At 44.4% G+C, this 19,932-nt stretch overlaps 3 protein-coding genes and 1 long non-coding RNA gene across 4 annotated transcripts in view; 2 read left to right on the top strand and 2 right to left on the bottom strand.

Annotated features, from left to right (window-relative positions):
- LOC126989312 (uncharacterized) overlaps window positions 1-1,019 on the top strand; it is a 42,817-nt gene extending 41,798 nt beyond the window's left edge. Inside the window, exon 8 of the mRNA XM_050847954.1 lies at window positions 951-1,019. Coding sequence (XP_050703911.1) covers window positions 951-971 — 21 coding nt within the window. The 3' untranslated portion in view covers window positions 972-1,019. The remainder of the gene's footprint in view (window positions 1-950) is intronic.
- Window positions 1,020-1,360: 341 nt separating this feature from the next.
- LOC126986842 (uncharacterized) lies at window positions 1,361-4,277 on the bottom strand. Its single transcript, XM_050843282.1, has 7 exons — window positions 3,976-4,277; window positions 3,512-3,610; window positions 2,951-3,247; window positions 2,786-2,917; window positions 2,489-2,554; window positions 2,061-2,390; window positions 1,361-1,567 (listed from the first exon to the last, which is right to left on the bottom strand). Exons 1-7 carry the CDS (start codon window positions 4,270-4,272, stop codon window positions 1,361-1,363), a joined length of 1,428 nt encoding a protein of 475 aa, XP_050699239.1. The 5' UTR covers window positions 4,273-4,277.
- A 216-nt stretch (window positions 4,278-4,493) lies between these two features.
- LOC126986847 (piggyBac transposable element-derived protein 4-like) lies at window positions 4,494-5,519 on the top strand. The gene has a single exon (XM_050843291.1). The coding sequence runs from the start codon at window positions 4,494-4,496 to the stop codon at window positions 5,517-5,519; it is 1,026 nt and encodes a 341-aa protein (XP_050699248.1).
- A 12,015-nt stretch (window positions 5,520-17,534) lies between these two features.
- LOC126989341 (uncharacterized) lies at window positions 17,535-18,776 on the bottom strand. The gene is made up of 2 exons (XR_007743218.1): window positions 18,657-18,776; window positions 17,535-18,598 (listed from the first exon to the last, which is right to left on the bottom strand). It is a non-coding gene; the product is annotated as an uncharacterized LOC126989341 (long non-coding RNA).
- Between the last annotated feature and the right edge of the window lie 1,156 nt (window positions 18,777-19,932).

The following is a 19,932-nucleotide window of genomic DNA, read 5'->3' on the forward strand; positions in this document are numbered from 1 at the left end:
TAATAAAAGAAATAACCGCGAAACCAATTCGTGGTGTGGAATGGAGTCTAAGACAACCAGGAGAACGTTAAACTACACTGACAACCCTACTCTCTCCTCGTGTCTGTGTTAATGAAGAGGAAAAAAAGAATTTTGGTAGCGTGTTAAGTATGACACGAAGGAGGAGGGAGTAAGGGTGACCCCTACAAGTGAACGGGAACTGTACCCGGTTGTGGACAGCAGATGTTTAAGTGTATGATCAGAAGCCAGGGTTGCCAGATACCAAAATATGTGTCTCGACGAGCTCTATCTGGTGGTATACGGCAACCCTAGATGGGAGGTACCAGTGAAGAGAGAGGAGGCTTTGAAATTTACCGGATCTCAAACACTCAAGTCTGGTCCCGGTTGTGGACAGGAGAGGTGTGTGGGTGCGCGCACTTAGTGTTCCCGATCGGGTCCAGTAGCCAAGCTGCGGCCTCCGTGCACATTGTGTGTACCCGGTAGTGGACAGTACAGGTGTTTGGGTACGTGCGCTTCTGTCCCCGAATGGGTACAGTGTAACGTGTTATTATTATTATGATTATTATTATTATTATTATTATTATTATTATTATTATTATTACTACTATTAATATTAATATTAATATTATTATTATTATTATTAATATTATTATTATTACTATTACTATTATAATTTTTTATGATTGTTTCATGTATTATGCTTCTTTATTATTATGATTATTATTATTATTATTATTATTACTATTATTATTATTACTATTATTATTACTATTACTATTATTATTACTATTACTATTATTATTATTATTATTATTATTATTATTATTATTATTATTATTATTATTACTATTATTATTATTATTACTATTATATTTTTTTATGATTGTTTCATGTATTATGCTTCTTTATCACACCATATACTAGCCTTTGTTTATTTTTCTCCTTCACAGATTGTGAATTATTCGAATTAAAAGGACAAGTATAAACAGCAGTGAAATAATTCTATAAACTAGTGAAAAGTGAAACTACTAACTTTTTCAGAGAAAGTGAAATATTGTACTGTGTGTGACCTTATCTGATGCTACAATGCCTAAATTCAGGAAGTTAAAATCGTGGGAAATCAGGAACATGGTCCATGCGAGTGACAGCGAAGTTCAGCGAACGAACTGCCGAGGCCGTGGAGGAGGCGTGGATGAAGGACCAGGAGGACATCATCGCAGAGGAGAGGCTCGTTGAAGATAACATTGAAGAGTCCGTGGAAGAGGACCCCATGGTGTCAGGGCTCCTCCGAGCATTTATTGTCCGGCCTGGGCAAGAGAATGAAGAGAGCCATTCTGCTGCTCTGCCACCTGCCTCTGCTTCACCGCCTTCCTCGTTTGACTCCTATCCACTGCTCCGCACCCTGCCTCACCATCACCATCTGCTGCTCTGCCACCTGCCTCACCATCACCATCTGCTGCTCTGCCACCTGCCTCACCATCACCATCTGCTGCTCTGCCACCTGCCTCACCATCACCATCTGCTGCTCTGCCACCTGCCTCACCATCACCATCTGCTGCTCTGCCACCTGCCTCACCATCACCATCTGCTGCTCTGCCACCTGCCTCACTATCACCATCTGCTGCCCGCCACCTGCCTCACCATCACCATCTGCTGCTCTGCCACCTGCCTCACCATCACCATCTGCTGCTCTGCCACCTGCCTCACCATCACCATCTGCTGCTCAGCCACCAGCCTCACAAGCACCATCACCATCTGCTGCTCTGCCACCTGCCTCACCATCACCATCTGCTGCTCTGCCACCTGCCTCACCATCACCATCTGCTGCTCTGCCACCTGCCTCACCATCACCATCTGCTGCTATGCCACATGCCCCACCATCACCATCTGCTGCTCTGCCACCTGCCCACCATCACCATCTGCTGCTCCGCCACCTGCCTCACCATCACCATCTGCTGCTCTGCCACCTGCCTCACCATCACCATCTGCTGCTCTGCCACCTGCCTCACCATCACCATCTGCTGCTCTGCCACCTGCCTCACCATCTGCTGCTCCGCCACCTGCCTCACCATCACCATCTGCTGCTCTGCCACCTGCCTCACCATCACCATCTGCTGCTCTGCCACCTGCCTCACCATCACCATCTGCTGCTCTGCCACCTGCCTCACCATCACCATCTGCTGCTCTGCCACCTGCCTCACCATCACCATCTGCTGCTCTGCCACCTGCCTCACCATCACCATCTGCTGCTCTGCCACCTGCCTCACCATCACCATCTGCTGCTCCGCCACCTGCCTCACCATCACCATCTGCTGCTCTGCCACCTGCCTCACCATCACCATCTGCTGCTCTGCCACCTGCCTCACCATCACCATCTGCTGCTCTGCCACCTGCCTCACCATCACCATCTGCTGCTCTGCCACCTGCCTCACCATCACCATCTGCTGCCCGCCACACGCCTCACCATCACCATCTGCTGCTCTGCCACCTGCCTCACCATCACCATCTGCTGCTCTGCCACCTGCCTCACCATCACCATCTGCTGCTCTGCCACCTGCCTCACCATCACCATCTGCTGCTCTGCCACCTGCCTCACCATCACCATCTGCTGCTCTGCCACCTGCCGCACCATCACCATCTGCTGCGCTGCCACCTGCCTCACCATCACCATCTGCTGCTCTGCCACCTGCCCCACCATCACCATCTGCTGCTCTGCCACCTGCCTCACCATCACCATCTGCTGCTCTGCCACCTGCCCCACCATCACCATCTGCTGCTCCGCCACCTGCCTCACCATCACCATCTGCTGCTCTGCCACCTGCCTCACCATCACCATCTGCTGCTCTGCCACCTGCCTCACCATCACCATCTGCTGCTCTGCCACCTGCCTCACCATCACCATCTGCTGCTCCGCCACCTGCCTCACCATCACCATTTGCTGCTCCGCCACCTGCCTCACCATCACCATCTGCTGCTCTGCCACCTGCCTCACCATCACCATCTGCTGCTCTGCCACCTGCCTCACCATCACCATCTGCTGCTCCGCCACCTGCCTCACCATCACCATCTGCTGCTCTGCCACCTGCCTCACCATCACCATCTGCTGCTCTGCCACCTGCCTCACCATCACCATCTGCTGCTCTGCCACCTGCCTCACCATCACCATCTGCTGCTCCGCCACCTGCCTCACCATCACCATCTGCTGCTCCGCCACCTGCCTCACCATCACCATCTGCTGCTCTGCCACCTGCCTCACCATCACCATCTGCTGATCTGACACCAGCCTCACCATCACCATCTGCTGCTCTGCCACCTGCCTCACCATCACCATCTGCTGCTCCGCCACCTGCCTCACCATCACCATCTGCTGCTCAGCCACCTGCCTCACCATCACCATCTGCTGCTCTGCCACCTGCCTCACCATCACCATCTGCTGCTCTGCCACCTGCCTCACCATCACCATCTGCTGCCCGCCACCTGCCCCCATCATCACCATCTGCTGCTCTGCCACCTGCCTCACCATCACCATCTGCTGCTCTGCCACCTGCCTCACCATCACCATCTGCTGCTCTGCCACCTGCCTCACCATCACCATCTGCTGCTCTGCCACCTGCCTCACCATCACCATCTGCTGCTCTGCCACCTGCCACCGGATCACCGTCTGCTGCTCTGCCACCTGCCTCACCATCACCATCTGCTGCTCTGCCACCTGCCCCACCATCACCATCTGCTGCTCCGCCACCTGCCCCTCACCATCACCATCTGCTGCTCTGCCACCTGCCGCACCATCACCATCTGCTGCTCTGCCACCTGCCTCACCATCACCATCTGCTGCTCCGCCACCTGCCTCACCATCACCATCTGCTGCTCAGCCACCTGCCTCACCATCACCATCTGCTGCTCTACCACCTGCCTCACCATCACCATCTGCTGCTCTGCCATCTGCCTCACCATCACCATCTGCTGCTCTGCCACCTGCCTCACCATCACCATCTGCTGCTCTGCCACCTGCCTCACCATCACCATCTGCTGCTCTGCCACCTGCCTCACCATCACCATCTGCTGCTCTGCCACCTGCCTCACCATCACCATCTGCTGCTCTGCCACCTGCCTCACCATCACCATCTGCTGCTCTGCCACCTGCCTCACCATCACCATCTGCTGCTCTGCCACCTGCCTCACCATCACCATCTGCTGCTCTGCCATCTGCCTCACCATCACCATCTGCTGCTCTGCCACCTGCCTCACCATCACCATCTGCTGCTCTGCCATCTGCCTCTGCTCCACCGCTTACCTCGCCATGTGATCCACCATTGGGTGTGCCCTTCTCCAGTGACGACGAAGACAACGAATATGACTTTGGGCCATTATCAGCTCGCCCACGTGCCGAAAAACGGACTGACATTCCATCGGAGACAGGAGGTGGTGGTTTAGGTAACACACGGAAACTCGTCCAGCCTTTGGCCAAGAGGCCTAGGATCCCATGGAAGAAGATGGAAGAGCAGCACCATGTTTGTCCATTGGATTTCAAACCCACAAATCCAGGAATTCAAGTGGACATCCCTGACGAATTCGACGAACTGGCAGCTCTGATGCTGTTCGTGCCCGATGACTTCTGGGATACCATCGCTACAGAGAGCAACAGGTATTACAGGCAGAAGAAGAAAGCTGCTGTGAAACCTGACATAACACCCGCGGAGGCTCGCACATACATCGGCATCATGATACTGCTCGGCCTAAGCCCGCCACACAGCCTCAGAACACCATGGAAATGCGACTCTACATTCAGAAATGACGTCATCTCATCATGCATGACATACTCACGCTTCAACCACATCCACAGCAACTTTCACCTTGTAGACAATTCGACACTTCCACCAAAGGACACAATTGCTTACAAAACAGCCCGTATAGCTCCACTACTCCACACGCTGAAAGACAGATGCCTCTCCGTATACAAGGCCAAAACTCATCAACTATCTGTCGATGAGGGGAGCATGGGGTGGAAGGGTAACAGCAGCATGCGGCAGTATAATCCAAACAAGCCCCACAAGTATCACATCAAGTCATACAAACTTGTGGAGACAAGTACGGGATACTTGTCCAACATTATACTGCACGACACAACCTCCCGCACTGTGGATGAGGTTGTCCTTACACTGCTGGACGAGTCACCCTACAATAAGCATGAAGGATACGCTGTGTTCACGGACAGGTTTTACACCTCACCCGACCTCTTCTGGCACTTGCGAACTGTTGATGGTTACGACGCAACAGGGATCTGCATGTCAAATCGTCATCAGTTCCCTCCTGAGCTCAAGTGCGCCAAAGGCAAGTCCAAGAAGGGGAGGTCCAGCTACATCGCCACACATGGAGATGACAATTTGGTTGCAATGCGGTGGAGGGATGCAAAGGATGTCTTCATGTTATCAACCGAGGAGACTGCTGACCTGATAGAATGTGACAGCCAGCGGTCGTTTGAAGAAAATGAATACATCAATGTTTACGCTATACAATAAGAACATGGGAGGGTGGACCTGAACGACTACCTGAGTCAAAGTACAGCCCATGCCGTGCCACCAGGAAGATGTGGAAGAAGCTTGCGATGTACCTAGTGAGCACAGCAGTCACTAATGCACATAATCTTCCGCATGGTGTGTAAGGACCGCAACCGCAAGATGCCAAGGAGCCCCATTTCGCATTCCGTGAAGCGCTGGGGAACATCATGCTCACGATGTGTGACACACGCCCTCCACCCAACGTTCCTGCTGTACTGCACACGGCCCCAGTCAGCCTAGGGCACCTACCAGCATCATATCCTCCATTGCCTCTTGAAGCTCAGAGGGCGGCTGCAGCAGGACGGGAGCCAAGACGGCCACCACACCGTTGTCAAATGCCAGGCTGCAAGAAAAAGTCCATTTTCTATTGCCAACAATGCAATGTGTGCCTGTGCATGAGACCTGGCAGGATATGCTTCAGCGAATACCATCGGCAGATGAAGCATCGCCTTCCTGACAACGCAAAGCAGCTCGCAGTGGTGCCTCCACCTCAAGAATCATCAACATCATCATCATCGGACGCTGATGAGCCTGCATCTCGCCACATTCTTCCGAGACGGGCAGCTAAGCGGAAAGCGCCCAAACCAGCACCTCCAACTGAACCTGGATCTGCAGCAGAACCTGTATCACAGCAACCTAGCAAAAGGAAATCTTCCAGGTTGTCAGGGGGTCAACAGTCGGGGAAAGGGGAGGGGTTGGGGGAGGGATCGGGGTTTCAGAAAAAAACATAAGTGATTGTAACTTTTGAACAGTTGGGTCTAGAAAAAAAAATAAGACCACCATTGATTCAGCATAATCATGTCTATTTATTTACATCATAAAACACTAAAACTTTACTTTGAATAAAAGGATATAGCAAAGGAAATCTTCCAGGTTGTCAGGGGGTCAACAGTCGGGGAAAGGGAGGGGTTGGGGAGGATCGGGGTTTCAGAAAAAAACATAAGTGATTGTAACTTTTGAACAGTTGGGTCTAGAAAAAAAAATAAGACCACCATTGGATTCAGCATAAACATGTCTATTTATTTACATCATAAAAACACTAAAAACTTTACTTTGAATAAAAGGATATAGATTAAACAATTTTTTTTTTAATTTTCCTCTTAAAATGCTCACAACTTCTAAACTATTAGGCCTAGAATAAAAGTAAGACCACCATTGGATTCAGCAGGTAACACTCTATCAAAATCCATAATAAAACACCATAATAATGCCATAGGGACAAAATGGCCAGTGTTCTCTTAAGTTATTTTTTACCAATTTTTGAAAATTGGGGTTCAAATTCAATAGATTTTATCAGAGTTACTGGGAAAAAATGTTTATTGTTGCAGAAAGAGCAACATTTTCCCTTCAAAATGAGACCTCAACGACACTTATACCTTCAATAATGAATGCATAGTAAGCAGTAAAGTGAACTCCACTTTTTCGTTCTCGATCGGGGACAAACCATGTGTTTACGGGGTTTGTCCCCGATCGAGAACGAAAATGGGGTAGGGTAGGGAGGAAACAAGCAGTGTTACATTTTATGGTCTTGGTTTATTAGGACGCTGGGTATTTATAAATAATCTACCACCCCTTGAAGAGGGGGGGGGGGGGGAGGAAGACGATTTAACTCAACCTCTCCTGTAACGGCGACGGGACAGCGAGTCTTAAAAGGACCAAGGGCGACGGAGGCCTCTATAGTGACAACCCTGTCATTATTCTGTTATTACCAATATGACAAGATAATGCAATACATACAAAGAAAATGGGGGGAAAAACATTTATAAATATATAGGCGACGGCAACACTCCCTTCCTCCTACCAGTCACGAAACTCACAGCACTTTTCCCTACCTAACTTGTGCGTCACAGAGGCCACGACAGGGTGTGTGTGTGGGGAGATCGCTAAACTCCTTACAAACACGCCGATTTGACGCCCATCCTAACTAGTGTGTGTGTTGGGGAAAGAAATTAAAAGGGGCTTCCCAATATGACTGGGGAGGAGGTGGTTACAGGCATTGAGGGATGACTTATCTGCCGGCGAGGTGATGCCTTATGGCTCCTGGGCTGGGTGCTCCATTCACCGGGACGGCGAAGGTGCCGGGGGCACTCACTGTTAGCTGTAAGCCGGGCGAAGGGTATCAGATGACTGACTGTGGTAACCCTTATAAATCATGTGGACACTAATTTGAACTGGGAAGTTATATCCAGAGAGAACAGCGCCTACCTGTAAGCCGGGCGAAGGGTATCGGATGACTAACTCGCCCAGGGCGGTGCATGGGGGCGGGAGTTACCTCGTGAAGGGGGAGGGGGTAAGAGAAGCAACGGATAGGAGAGAGGGGGAGTGCGTGCCGCTGATCGCCAGTTACCCTAACTAATAATTATGAAGGGAAGGTTATATCCTTCGACGACGGTTCGAACCTTTCTCAATAAGTTTGGAAGTGAAAATTAATGTCCAGACGTTATGTGCTCGTTTTGGGGCACTACACGTATACGATGGCTCGAGTGTTTTTTGTATACACAAACATTCAAATATATCACTGAAAATATAAAGTTGATCTTCACGCAGTCACGAACGCGCAGGTGCCACATCTACGTTCGCGAGTGGACAGACGGAATGAAACGGATTATAGGAGTGGTTACTCTCCCCCCTTGAGCAATGATGATAGGGTGTCCGGTGTTTGAGGTCCTGGCAGTACACATAGATCGACTATAAAGAGCACTTGCTCATGTCGGGAGGGTACCTGCTGGCGATTACGAGTCCAACACGTGATCAGGCCGTGGTGAATTTTACACACACACACACACACACACACACACACACACCTGACCGAGGTCCGACGTGGGTCACGACGCTCCGAATGGAGTAGCTGGGGCCAGCCTGTTGCCCTCCCCCCTTCCCCTACATTTCCCTCTCCCTTTTCATCAAAAACCCAACACCGTAAGAAACTTTTGTGACATCAAGCTTAATCATGGTGACAGACAGTGAGTGCAGTGCGTGTGTGGTGCCGTGAAGACACTGAGGAGTAGAAATGGCCAGTCTAAGTCTATATATACCAAGTTAAGTCACAGTTCCCCATGATTGGTTAGTAAGCTCCCAAACCAATACCAGAAGCTTCGAAATTTCCATGTATAGTGTCTGGTGTTTATAATTAAGTTCACAAATTTGATGAAACTATACAGGAAAAGTCTTGTGTACTTAGTGTGGCATCGAAGACCTCACCATTTTGGATCTGCATGGGATTCTTTAGTTTGGTTCGGGCTGTTACGAAGACACTGTATTGGACTGTGAAATCGGCTCATAGATCTGCTTCTGTGTATAGTTCTTCAATTTCTTTTCTGAGATAGAACGGAGTATAATAATATTCCTCGTGGTAAGAGTCGTGCCTCAGTACTTTTTTGTAGGCCTGTTCTTTGAGTTAACTCCTCTCACGTAATTGACTGCTCCTTCGGCCACCTCTTCGGATTCTTTACAGGAGCAACGAGTAGCGAGTTGTTGTTTTTTTCATTGTTGTTTCCTTTTTTTGTGTGCCCTTGTGCTGTCTCCAGACCAGACGACGAGAGACCCAGAGTTCTTACTACTTGGAAGAGGCTTTAATTTGGATCTTGGGGGATAAGCTTTTATGAAACTAAGTAAAAATAAAGAAAATGTAAACAACAACGCGGTGGATTGTTCACTGAATTGCCACATATTCTCAACAGAAGTCAAAATCCTAAACGGCGAGAGGAAAACAGATCTTAGTGTTGTGAAGTAGTAGTAGAAGATAATGCTTAAAATAAGACAGGATCGTACAAGGAAAAGTTTGACGAACGTTGAATCACGTAGCAGAAAGAGGTGTCAGTCAATACTTTCATTTGTTTTTTCACAATTTTATCATCTCATTGCTGCTATTAGTATTGTGTTCAACGAACTTATCATATCCACGTAGCTTTGCGCCGCGTCTCCGGTGGCCTGTGTTTGGCAGGTTTTACAGGACAGTTCCTCATGGCTGGTCATGTTAAAGGAAGTCACATGCCTTGTGTATAAGGTAAAAAACAATCAAAGCACTAATGTTGCTTTTCTTTGAATAATAAGATTAACAAAATAATTTAATAAAAATAGTATATAAGAGGGGCGGTGGCCGAGTGGTCAGCGAACGGACACGGTGATTTCAAGGATCCGGATTGAAATCCCACCGCAAGACGTTGACAGTTTTCAAACGTCATATATATATATATATATATATATATATATATATATATATATATATATATATATATATATATATATATATATATATATATATATATATATATATATATATATATATATATATATATATATATATATATATATATATATATATATATATATATATATATATATATATATATATATATATATATATATATATATATATATATATATATATATATATATATATATATATATCCCCTTCTGGCTGCCGACCTGAGAGGTGTCTTGATAACTCTTCGAACCTCTTTCTTATCAATTTCTGCAACATTCATGGTCTTCGTTCAAATTTTCATTCTGTGGAACACCATCTTTCCTCCTCTAAACCTCACCTTCTCCTCCTCACCGAAACACAAGTTTCTGAGGCTACTGAGAGCAATCTCTACTCTGTTCCCTCCTACTATCTCTATCCTAAATTTCAATCGAAAGTGGATGTTGCGCCTACGTGCGCAACGACATCACTTGCTCCCGTGCCCACAACCTTGACTCTTCAGAATTTTCCATCATCTGACTCTTGGTCATCCTCTCTTGGCCGTTTTGGTGAAACCTTTGCTATTGCACTGGACATATCAAAAGCCTTTGATAGGGTCTGCCACAAATCTGTGCTTTCCAAACTACCCTCCTACGGTTTCTATCCTTCTCTCTGTACCTTTATCTCCAGTTTCCTTTCTGACCGTTCTATTTCTGCTGTGGTAGACGGTCACTGTTCCCCTAAACCTATTAACGGTGGTGTAGCAAAACAAATATTTCTTTCACTTTCAATAACTTTCAGAATGAAAGTAGTGGTCTGCCTCTCTGAGACCATTTCAAAAGTAGTAGTCTGCCTTTCTGAGGCCATTTCAAAAGTAAAGTGATTTTGAACATGTAATTATTTCAATCAGATAAATAACATTTCACATTTCTTTTTACTGACGTACTGCTAGCAATTTTTTGAGCATTTTTAGATGTCCATGAATCGCACGATTAGGGTGTTGCCAGTAAACGCTTGGTTTATCTAATATCTGTGCGGTATAGAACATGAATTAACCAACACTAACTACAGCTACGTTACCTCCGCCTCCTGCATCTCACACAACAATCTGTTTAACAGCTTTGAAGATGAGCCGCAAGTCGAGGTGAGGGATGTGACGCCGGGCCGTGTGTACCAGCTTCCTGCCCACCTGCCTCAACTGGCCCTGAACCTTACCCTCGCCACAGCCTCCACCACCACCAGCCCGTCGAACACATCCTGTTAACCCATATGATGCAAGACCCCCCAATTAACCCTATCCGATCCCACGTTTTTAAATATTCACGCTCGTAACACCTAGCCTCGTACTCATTTATCTGAACAACGATAACGCTCATAAACACTAAGTACTGGTACCGAATCAATAGTGTAAAACAATAGTGAATAATGAGCGAAAAGAAACTAGTGGAAAGTAAAAAATAAAAAGTGTATCATTTTGATCGAAGTGCCTGGGGAGGCCAGATTTGTCCCCCCTCGGATCGGGTAGGGTTAAGCAATTCCTGAGCGAATGGCAGAGTATACCCAGGGCAATGTATGAACCTGAAAAGCACTCCTCCCTTTACCTTGCACCTCACCTCATCATCGTCATCATCAGCATAATCAGCCATTACTAGTCCACTGCAGGATAAAGCGCTACCTCAGGGGCCTCCATCTTTCGGGGGAGGCTTCGTGGTGCAGTGGTTAGCACACTTGGCTCACAACCGAGAGAGCCCGGGTTCGATTCCCGGGAGGAGTGGAAAAACTTGGGCTGCTTTTCCGATACCTTACGCCCCAGTCCACCCAGCAGTAAATGGGTACCAGGTATTAATCGGGGGTTGTGTCCCGTCTCCTGGGATCTGTTCCCTTCTCCTATAATTCCTTCCCCTCCTGTCTCTCTCCGGCATATGACCACAGATGTTGCACCGACTAAACCAAACTTTCCAACTTTTTCCTCCATCTTTCTGTCTAAAGTTAGGAGTACTCCCTCAACCTGACAAATACTCTAATTTCCTCTTCTCACCGAGTCATCTGCCCGTATCTGTTATCAGTTTTATGCATGATGTGACCTGCCTACGCCCATTTCCTATTCTAATATTCACTAAAATATCTTCAGCCTTTGTCTGTTTCTGTCTGTCTGTCTCGCTTCCTATCTCTCCATATTATACCCAGCATTGTTCTATCAATATAAGAATAAGAATGAGAGAATGAGAACGAGAATTAACGTTATCAGGCAAATGAGTGCCCGTGGGTTGAATCGACTCGGTAACTTGCCCAGGTTTACACTCTTATTTTATATGTTTGGACAATAACTATGTGTTCATTGTACTTCTGATAGTACCCAAAGACCTCTACATTCCATTATTGTTACCTAATTCTGTGTTAAAGCCATGGGAGATGGATTACAGATGATTTCCTTGAAATTTTCACCAAGGAATCATTCGTATTCTTTTGTGTCGCTCTTTTTCAAGCTCAGTTTTCTCGCCTGCTATACAGTGTTTCACCACAAATATTATTTTGTCTTACCGATGAAACGTTATGCTGCCATCCCCGCCTCTGTGGGCGCAACCAAAGGCAGAGCAAGCCGGCATGAAGGCAAAATGTTGAGGTGTGTGGGTGTCGCTCGTCCGGCCAGCCGGGCAATGTTATGGGCCATGACTGCTTCACTCCTGTGACGTCATGCCCTCTCCTCACCCGTTTTCGTTCGCTAGCCAGCGAACGAAAGCCTTCCGCGCGCGATCGGGTCTTACAGTCGCTCTTGGCCGCTGCTTTTCGCTCGCTCGCGAACGAAAAATCGGCGTTTTGGTAAGGAGATTTTGGGGAGCGGTTGAGGTGACGAAAACGAGATTTGTAACCAATGCATTCAAAGTAAATGAGTAAATCTGCAATGATATAACATACCTAGCATGCAGAGAGCATATATAAGGCAAATAATTATTCAAAACACCTTTATTTTTGTTGTACAAGCGTTTTATTGGGCAGCGATCGCATACACCGCCAGCACAACAGAGTCTGTCGTCTAAGCCAAAGCAATGGATATTTTCGGTAAGTACATTTAGTGTTTTATTTATCTATTGACATTTCTTTTGAAAATGTTGTATGTAGTTGTCTTCGTGGTTCATACGAGTGTGCTGATAGGGTTAACAAACTATTGCATACCTGTGGATTTGGTGGCACTCAATCAACATGAATTCTATTATGAAATATTAAGAATATATAAGACAGCCACCCAAAAAACATTCAAGGTATAATGGAACTATTCAAAGTAGTTGGTCCCAGACAGTGGGGAAGAAAAAACAAAAACTATGGAATTACACCCATCACGGGTAGTCACCAGTTTATTTTGAATATTTTTATGTACTAATCAGTACGACTGTTTGTGTTATGAATAACTAGATAAGAAGTGATAGGCTACTGTCTTACAGTGAAAGGTAACTATATTAGCTCTGATAGATTCAGACGGCATTAGGGTACTAATTATTAGGTTTGCTCAGTTCCGTGGAATCATATATAATTCTCAATCTATTTAGTCGCCATATTTTATTTTAGCAGCAATAGGTTAATTATTATCCTTAGCAGTGATAGGTTACTATCCTAATGTTGAGCTGCAGCTCTAAGATAGTGTCATTTGCCCTGACAGCTACTTCACAGTGTTTCCACAGCAATAAGATGATTTTTCTCACTTATTTAAAATACTGACTACAATATTAATTTCTTAATAATTTTTGGGAATGGCAGTTAAGGAGATTTTTTTATATTTTCTTGAAATAGCTGTGTTGTTATTCTGTAAATATTTTGCTCCATTGTTCTCGTCATTGTATTCTGGTGCAACAGTTATTTCCATACGATAAAGCATCATAGGTTACCCCAAAAATTGAAGGCAGTCTCTGAAATATACCACTCAGGTCAGGCCAAAATCTTCAGGTAGGTTATGTAGGATTGTGCAGGATAGGTTCGACTCAGCCCCCTTCCTATCTTTCAGTTTAAAAAAATTAAAGTTGGGGGCATATGCTATAGCTGCATTAGCATTACAATTTGTTATTCCATTCATCACTCTGTCCCTCAGTCACTGTTATAGTGTACTTGTTTAAATTTTCCAGCTTGTTTCTTTCTCAGTTCTCTTGTTTTCTGCACACCCAACATTTACACCCAACATTTTTTTTTTAATAATACTTTATGTACATATGTCTCTCCCACAGGATGTGGAATTCTTCTGAGTCTTAGGATGCTTGTCACAGTGAAATACCTGGTCACAAGCAATTTCCTCTTCACCATAGCTGACTGCATATAAATTGTCGTCATCAGGTAGCAGGGCTATTGGAGATGTCAACTGATATACCTGGTACCCTTTCTACATATAATTTCTCTATCAGAGGAAGCACACCATGTGTCCGAAAAAGTTTATGATGTTGCTGGTATGGCAGGAGTTACAAAGAGTGTCAGGGTCAAGGTTAGACTACACCGAGGATCAGTCCGCTCATTCTCAGTAGTGATGTACAGGCTGACGGATGAGGTCAGGCAGCAGTCTCCGTGGACCATGATATTTGTGGATGACATTGTGATATTTAGTGAAGGCAGGGAAGAAACTGAAAATGAACTAGAGAGGTGGAGGTATGCACTGTATAAGTGGGATGAAAATCAGCAGGAGCAAGACTGAGTACATGTGAGTGAGCCCTACGGAGATGGTACAGTGAGGTTTCAGCGAGTGGAGTTGGCAAAAGTTGATAAGTTCAAATACTAGGGCTTAACAGCCCAAAGCAATGGAACGTGTGCTACAGAAAGGAAGAAAAGAGTACCGTACTGGCCAGATGGAATGTAGGGAGAATGGTGACACGATCATCCAATATTTCTGCTCCAGGACAAAGCCCTGGGGCTGTCCTGTGGTGACTGTGTCCATTTATAGCATCAAAGAGCAGTCAAGATACAGATATCATAAAAGACCTTTTGGTGTAAGAAAATCTTTATTTGGTAATAAATTTACCTGTATTTTCAACATGGAAAAATAAAATATTAAACTGTGTAATACTTTTTTTCATCACACGTACTAAGGCTAAATAAAGCTATATTATCAATAAAATATTAATATGTAATGATAAATTCTTTACCCCATGCTAAATTAATTAATAAAGGTAAAGTTGGAGGCATATGCTTTAGCGGCATGTGGCCTCATTGCTCATCTCCATCTTATTGGCCCTAGAGCTGGTTGTTGGTAAGAACTAATTATCCTGGGACATGGCTAGTGTGACAGGAGAGTTACCAGTTTATTATCCCCAGGTTATCCCAAATATCCATTTCTTTGAGTGAAGAAACAATTCCCCCTGCTTTATTTCTTAGTATTTTTAGATTAATAATACTCAAAACCATTATAATTTATAGAAAATATACAAATTCAATAGAAGTAATAAAGAAAATAACTAATCTAAGAAAACCTAACATAACCGTACCAGAACTGTCAGTGCACTGGACTGTCAGGGCGGCGGCTGCAGTGGTTAGGTTTGTTTAGGTTATGTCTGTTTGGTTGAGGCAGCAGTCTCTGTGGACCATGACATTTATGGATGACATTGTGATGTGTAGTGAAGGCAGGAAAGAAACTGAAAATGAACTAGGAGGAGCAAGCCTGAGTACACGTGAGTGAGCCCTATGGAGATAGTACAGTAAGGTTTCATTAAGTTGGCAAAGGTAGATAAGTTCATTTACTAGGGCTTAACAGTCCAAAGCAATGGAATGTGAGCTACAGAAGAGAAGAAAAGAGAACCGTACAGGCCAGATGAAATGGAGGGAGAATAGTGACAGGATCATCCAATATTTCTGCTCCCTGGGGCTGTCCTGTGGTGACTGTGTCCATTTATAGCATCAAAGAGCAGTCAAGATACAAATATCATAAAAGACCTTTTGCTGTAAGAAAATCTTTACCTGGTAGTAAGTTTACCTGTATTTTCAACATGGAAAAATAAATTATTAGACTGTGTAATCCTTTTTCATCGCACGTACTAAGGCTAAATAAAACTATTTTATCAATAAAATATTAATGTGAAACAACGATAAATTCTTTACCTTTACCCCATGCTAAATAAATAAAGGTAGAGTTGGCATATGCTATAGCTGCATGTGGCCTCATTGCTCATCTCCATCTTGCTGGCCCTAGAGCTGGTTGTTGGTAAGAACTAATTATCCTGGGACATGGCTAGTGTGACAGGAGAGTTACCAGTTTACTTTCCCCAGGTTTTCCCAAATATCCATTTCTTTGAGTGAAGAAACAATTCCCCCTGCTTTGTTCCTTACTGTTTTCAGATTAATAATACTCAATACCATTATAATTTGAAGAAAATAAACAAACAAGTAGGTAGTTCAATAGAAGTACTAAAGAAGGCTAACTAATCTAAGCAAACCTAACATAACCCTGCCAGTACTGTCAGTGCACTGGACAGTCAGGGCGGTGGCTGCAGTGGTTAGGTGGTGCTACTTTGGCTTGTTATCTACAAGAAAAAAAATATCTACACCGTACTTTGGCTTGTTATCTACAAGGGAAAGTATCTACACCGTAGAAATTTTATTTTGTAAAGATATCTACATGGTAAAACTAGTTATAACACTTTTGGTTTTGGTTTGGTTATGTTACGTCTACTTAGGTTAGTTACTTATAATGTACACCTTCATATTATGGTTAAATAGCATATATTTTGCCCTTGCCCACAGTTTGGAAGAGTACATGATATTTTGAAGTAGCAGAGCTAAACCATTTACCAAAGACTGTAAATATTCGTCCTTGGGGTGTTTTATCCTCTACTCCCCCTTTTTTTATCACACTGAAAAGGAGAATGATCAGCTGGGAGGGCCGCACGTCAAAAATGCCCAGGAGAAGATTAAAGAAACACTGGTACATTGGTTAGCAGGTTCAGCAGCAAATCCGTGTGTCCGTGTATGAATCTCAGCTTGATCAGTCTACACGCAGCTCACCCAGCTGTTCATGGACCCTTTTGGGCTGACCAACTAATGGGTATCTAGGAAAACTTTGGGAAGATAAATTGTGGGTAGCAGGAATATCACACTGGCCCTGTCATTATTATTATTACCCACCACAGACTCAAGGACAAGTAAGGCGGACAAACACAGAGGCCGCACGCAGCTTTGAGGTATGCCCACAACTTTACCTGGAGACGAGGTAATCCTGAAAACATGATTTATCTCGAGAAAAACGACTTCGGTCGCCGTACAGTTCATGGTACGCGCCGAGAAATCACGTGACTTTGTTTACGTTTTCACGCTCACGCTCGCCAACCTCGCCCGACCAGTTATACCAACACTGCCGACGATTTAAGTTCGGTGCGGGTCTCGTTGGGGAGCGTAAATCTTTGAGTGTAAGACGGGCGCCTGGCTCTCGTACGCCAGCCAACAAACCTGGTGCGCGTTTTCGTTTTGCCGCTCCCGAAAGGACTGTAAGACCGGCCCATTGGAACGCATCGTGTGGAGGCAGCGGTGTGCCAGCCGTAGGAATCTTGAGTGACAAAATTTTCAACACTACCTTCCACCGCTGATTGTGTAATACTGACAGCATGACACCATGTCGGACTTGTTTGACTTATTCTTTATTGCATGAAGGAAATATCTGCCAAGAGGCCGCACTGATGCATTTCTTTAACCACGGGACTGAGTGTTACAGGATATGTCGATGAATGCTCTTAGTTTGCCATCAATAATCATCATAACAAGTGGTGGGATTCATTTTTTTAAGAACATGTTCTCTCACTCCAGGACTTGCTAACAACAGGTTCTCTCACTATCACAGTCTCAAAAGCAAACCATTATGCAGGTTGGCCCGATATAAGTGCAAAGATTGACCTTTGGGTTGCCACATGCTACAGTCTAGCAAGTGAAATTATTGATTTTAGTTATTTTCCCAACTTTTAAAAAACAGTTCAAATAATGGTTAAAGCAAAATTAATACTGAGCAGACAGTATATGCTTGATTGATTGATTGATTGATTGATAGTTTATTGTTGCAAGTAAAACAACAAAGGAGAAGGGAGGAACATGCCATCCCAACCCCCAGGCAGTACAGAGTGTGATTATACAACTAAGGATACATGTGTAAGTAGCACCAGGAAACTAAAAAGATACAATGGTAGGGGATGACTATTAAAATGTTTGGGTAATTGTAAATGTTATCCATTAGACTATTACCAGTTGTGATAATGCGTTGTGCTAAATTTTTATAACTGTTTGCAATTATAAAATGTTTGTTTTTTCAATTTTTTTTAATTAGTTTATTAGTAATGCTTATTTTTTATATATTTTGCTGCATATTATTAAGCAACCTTTACTTGTGAGTGGTAATATCAGCTTATAATAGAAATGTGTTTGAATACTGCATTTACATTACATGTTGCCATTTTGAAAAGGAAAAATAATAAGGAAAATGCTTTAGCTTAAGTCTTTTATTCATGATCTTTCATTGTAAAAATTTCCAAATAGCCACTTAATTGTCAACATAATCTTTAGCCTTTTTTTGTATTTTCACCCATGTTGTCATCAGCACTGTGTTTTTTCTAAGCCACTGTTATTATCATATAGGGTTAAATCCATGCACATTCTACTTGCAGTACATTGATTGATAGTTTATTGTTGCAGGTAAACAACAAGGGAGAAGGGAGGAACATGCCATCCCAACCCCCAGGCAGGACAGAGTGTGATTATACAACTATTAATACATGTGTAGGTATTCGTCATGTCAGCCTTAATTGCCTCTTCCACTTTTTGTTCGTTTTGACCGCCTCCACCAAAACTTTATACAGAACTCAGAAAATCAAAGCAGAGAACAATAGTGTCTTCCATTTAGCGTAACCTGTTTTTGGGTCGTGATCTGTAGAGTCCCTTATATAGCATCTTCCATTTAGCGTAACCTGTTTTTGGGTCGTGATCTGTAGAGTCCCTTATATAGCATCTTCCATTTAGCGTAACCTGTTTCTGGGTCGTGATCTGTAGAGTCCCTTTAAAGGGACTCTACAGATCACGACCCAGAAACAGGTTACGCTAAATGGAAGACGCTATTAAAGTGGACCCTGGCACTGACTATACGCTTAGCTATGTTAAGAATAGACTTAGGCATTATTCACGTGATAGCATTGCTACCCAACTCAGACACTGCTGTGACAATGGCAGCGCCAGCAACCTCCACTATGTTAGTGTCTCCCAGCGCTGTGTTTACCCCTATGGAATGCCCTCTCATTGCTAAGTTTAAGCCACGGGACTGCCTTGACCTGCCCCAGACAATTTGTTGGCTCCTGAACCATGATGTCCTCCCTGCTATCCTCAAAGAACACCCTCAGTTTGCACCAAGGTGGTGATGCCGTGTGTGGCAGCCTGAACTACTGCCGTGCTATACAAGGCTGTGATCTCTGCAGTATTTTACTTTAAGGACTAGTATTTACTCTATCTCTGTATTCATTCCCATCTAGTGCTTGGGCAATGTTCTCCGTCCCCACATTTTATTGTCTTATTGTCCAGGGGGAGGTACCGCCCCCTCCCTTGTTGTGCTTTCCTTCCTACCATTGTATCTTTTTAATTTCATGGTGCTCCCTACACATGTATTAATAGTTGTATAATCACACTGTCCTGCCTGGGGGTTGGGATGGCATGTTCCTCCCTTCTCCCTTGTTGTTTACCTGCAACAATAAACTATCAATCAATCAATCAATCAGGGACTATACAGATCACGACCCAGAAACAGGTTACGCTGGAAGAAATTGAAAATAGAAAAAACTATATTACAACGATATGGAACAAAAGAAAAAAGAAAACTGAACAAAACTAAAAGACAACAACGCCAATCAACAAAAATCAAGTATCAAGAATAAGAAATAAGTGGGAGCCGTTACAAAGGCAATCCCAAGCCCACTACTGGACTGGACTGGACAATGTTGCCAATATTATGCTGCCAGGTGGTAATTTAGGTAATTGCAGGTGTACCTACTCAGAAATATTATCAGTATTTACATTCTAATTCCTTTTTCTGTTAACTAACCTCAACATATGTGTTTTTAGTTTTGTACAATGGCAATTTTTATTTTTTTGTAAATAGCCTAGTAAAAGGGTATGTCTGCAAGACCAGCCATCCCCACTATGTTGTATTTTACAGCAATAAATATTTCAATTCAATTAAAAAAAAAAATAATACAC

Source organism: Eriocheir sinensis, chromosome 6, assembly GCF_024679095.1.
Source record: "Eriocheir sinensis breed Jianghai 21 chromosome 6, ASM2467909v1, whole genome shotgun sequence".
In the NCBI taxonomy this organism is placed as follows: Eukaryota; Metazoa; Arthropoda; class Malacostraca; order Decapoda; family Varunidae; genus Eriocheir; species Eriocheir sinensis.

What these genes read in the sequence shown, in the direction of transcription:
- LOC126986847 (XM_050843291.1), top strand. Translation starts at nt 4,494, where the DNA reads ATGGAAGAGCAGCACCATGTTTGTCCATTGGATTTCAAACCCACAAAT.
- LOC126986842 (XM_050843282.1), bottom strand. Translation starts at nt 4,272, where the DNA reads ATGGCAGAGCAGCAGATGGTGATGGTGAGGCAGGTGGCAGAGCAGCAG. An exon ending in AGATGGTGATGGTGAGGCAG is followed by an intron (nt 2,918 to 2,950) that starts GTGGCGGAGCAG and finishes ATGGTGAGGCAG; the next exon opens with GTGGCGGAGCAGCAGATGGT. An exon ending in AGATGGTGATGGTGAGGCAG is followed by an intron (nt 2,555 to 2,785) that starts GTGGCGGAGCAG and finishes ATGGTGAGGCAG; the next exon opens with GTGGCAGAGCAGCAGATGGT.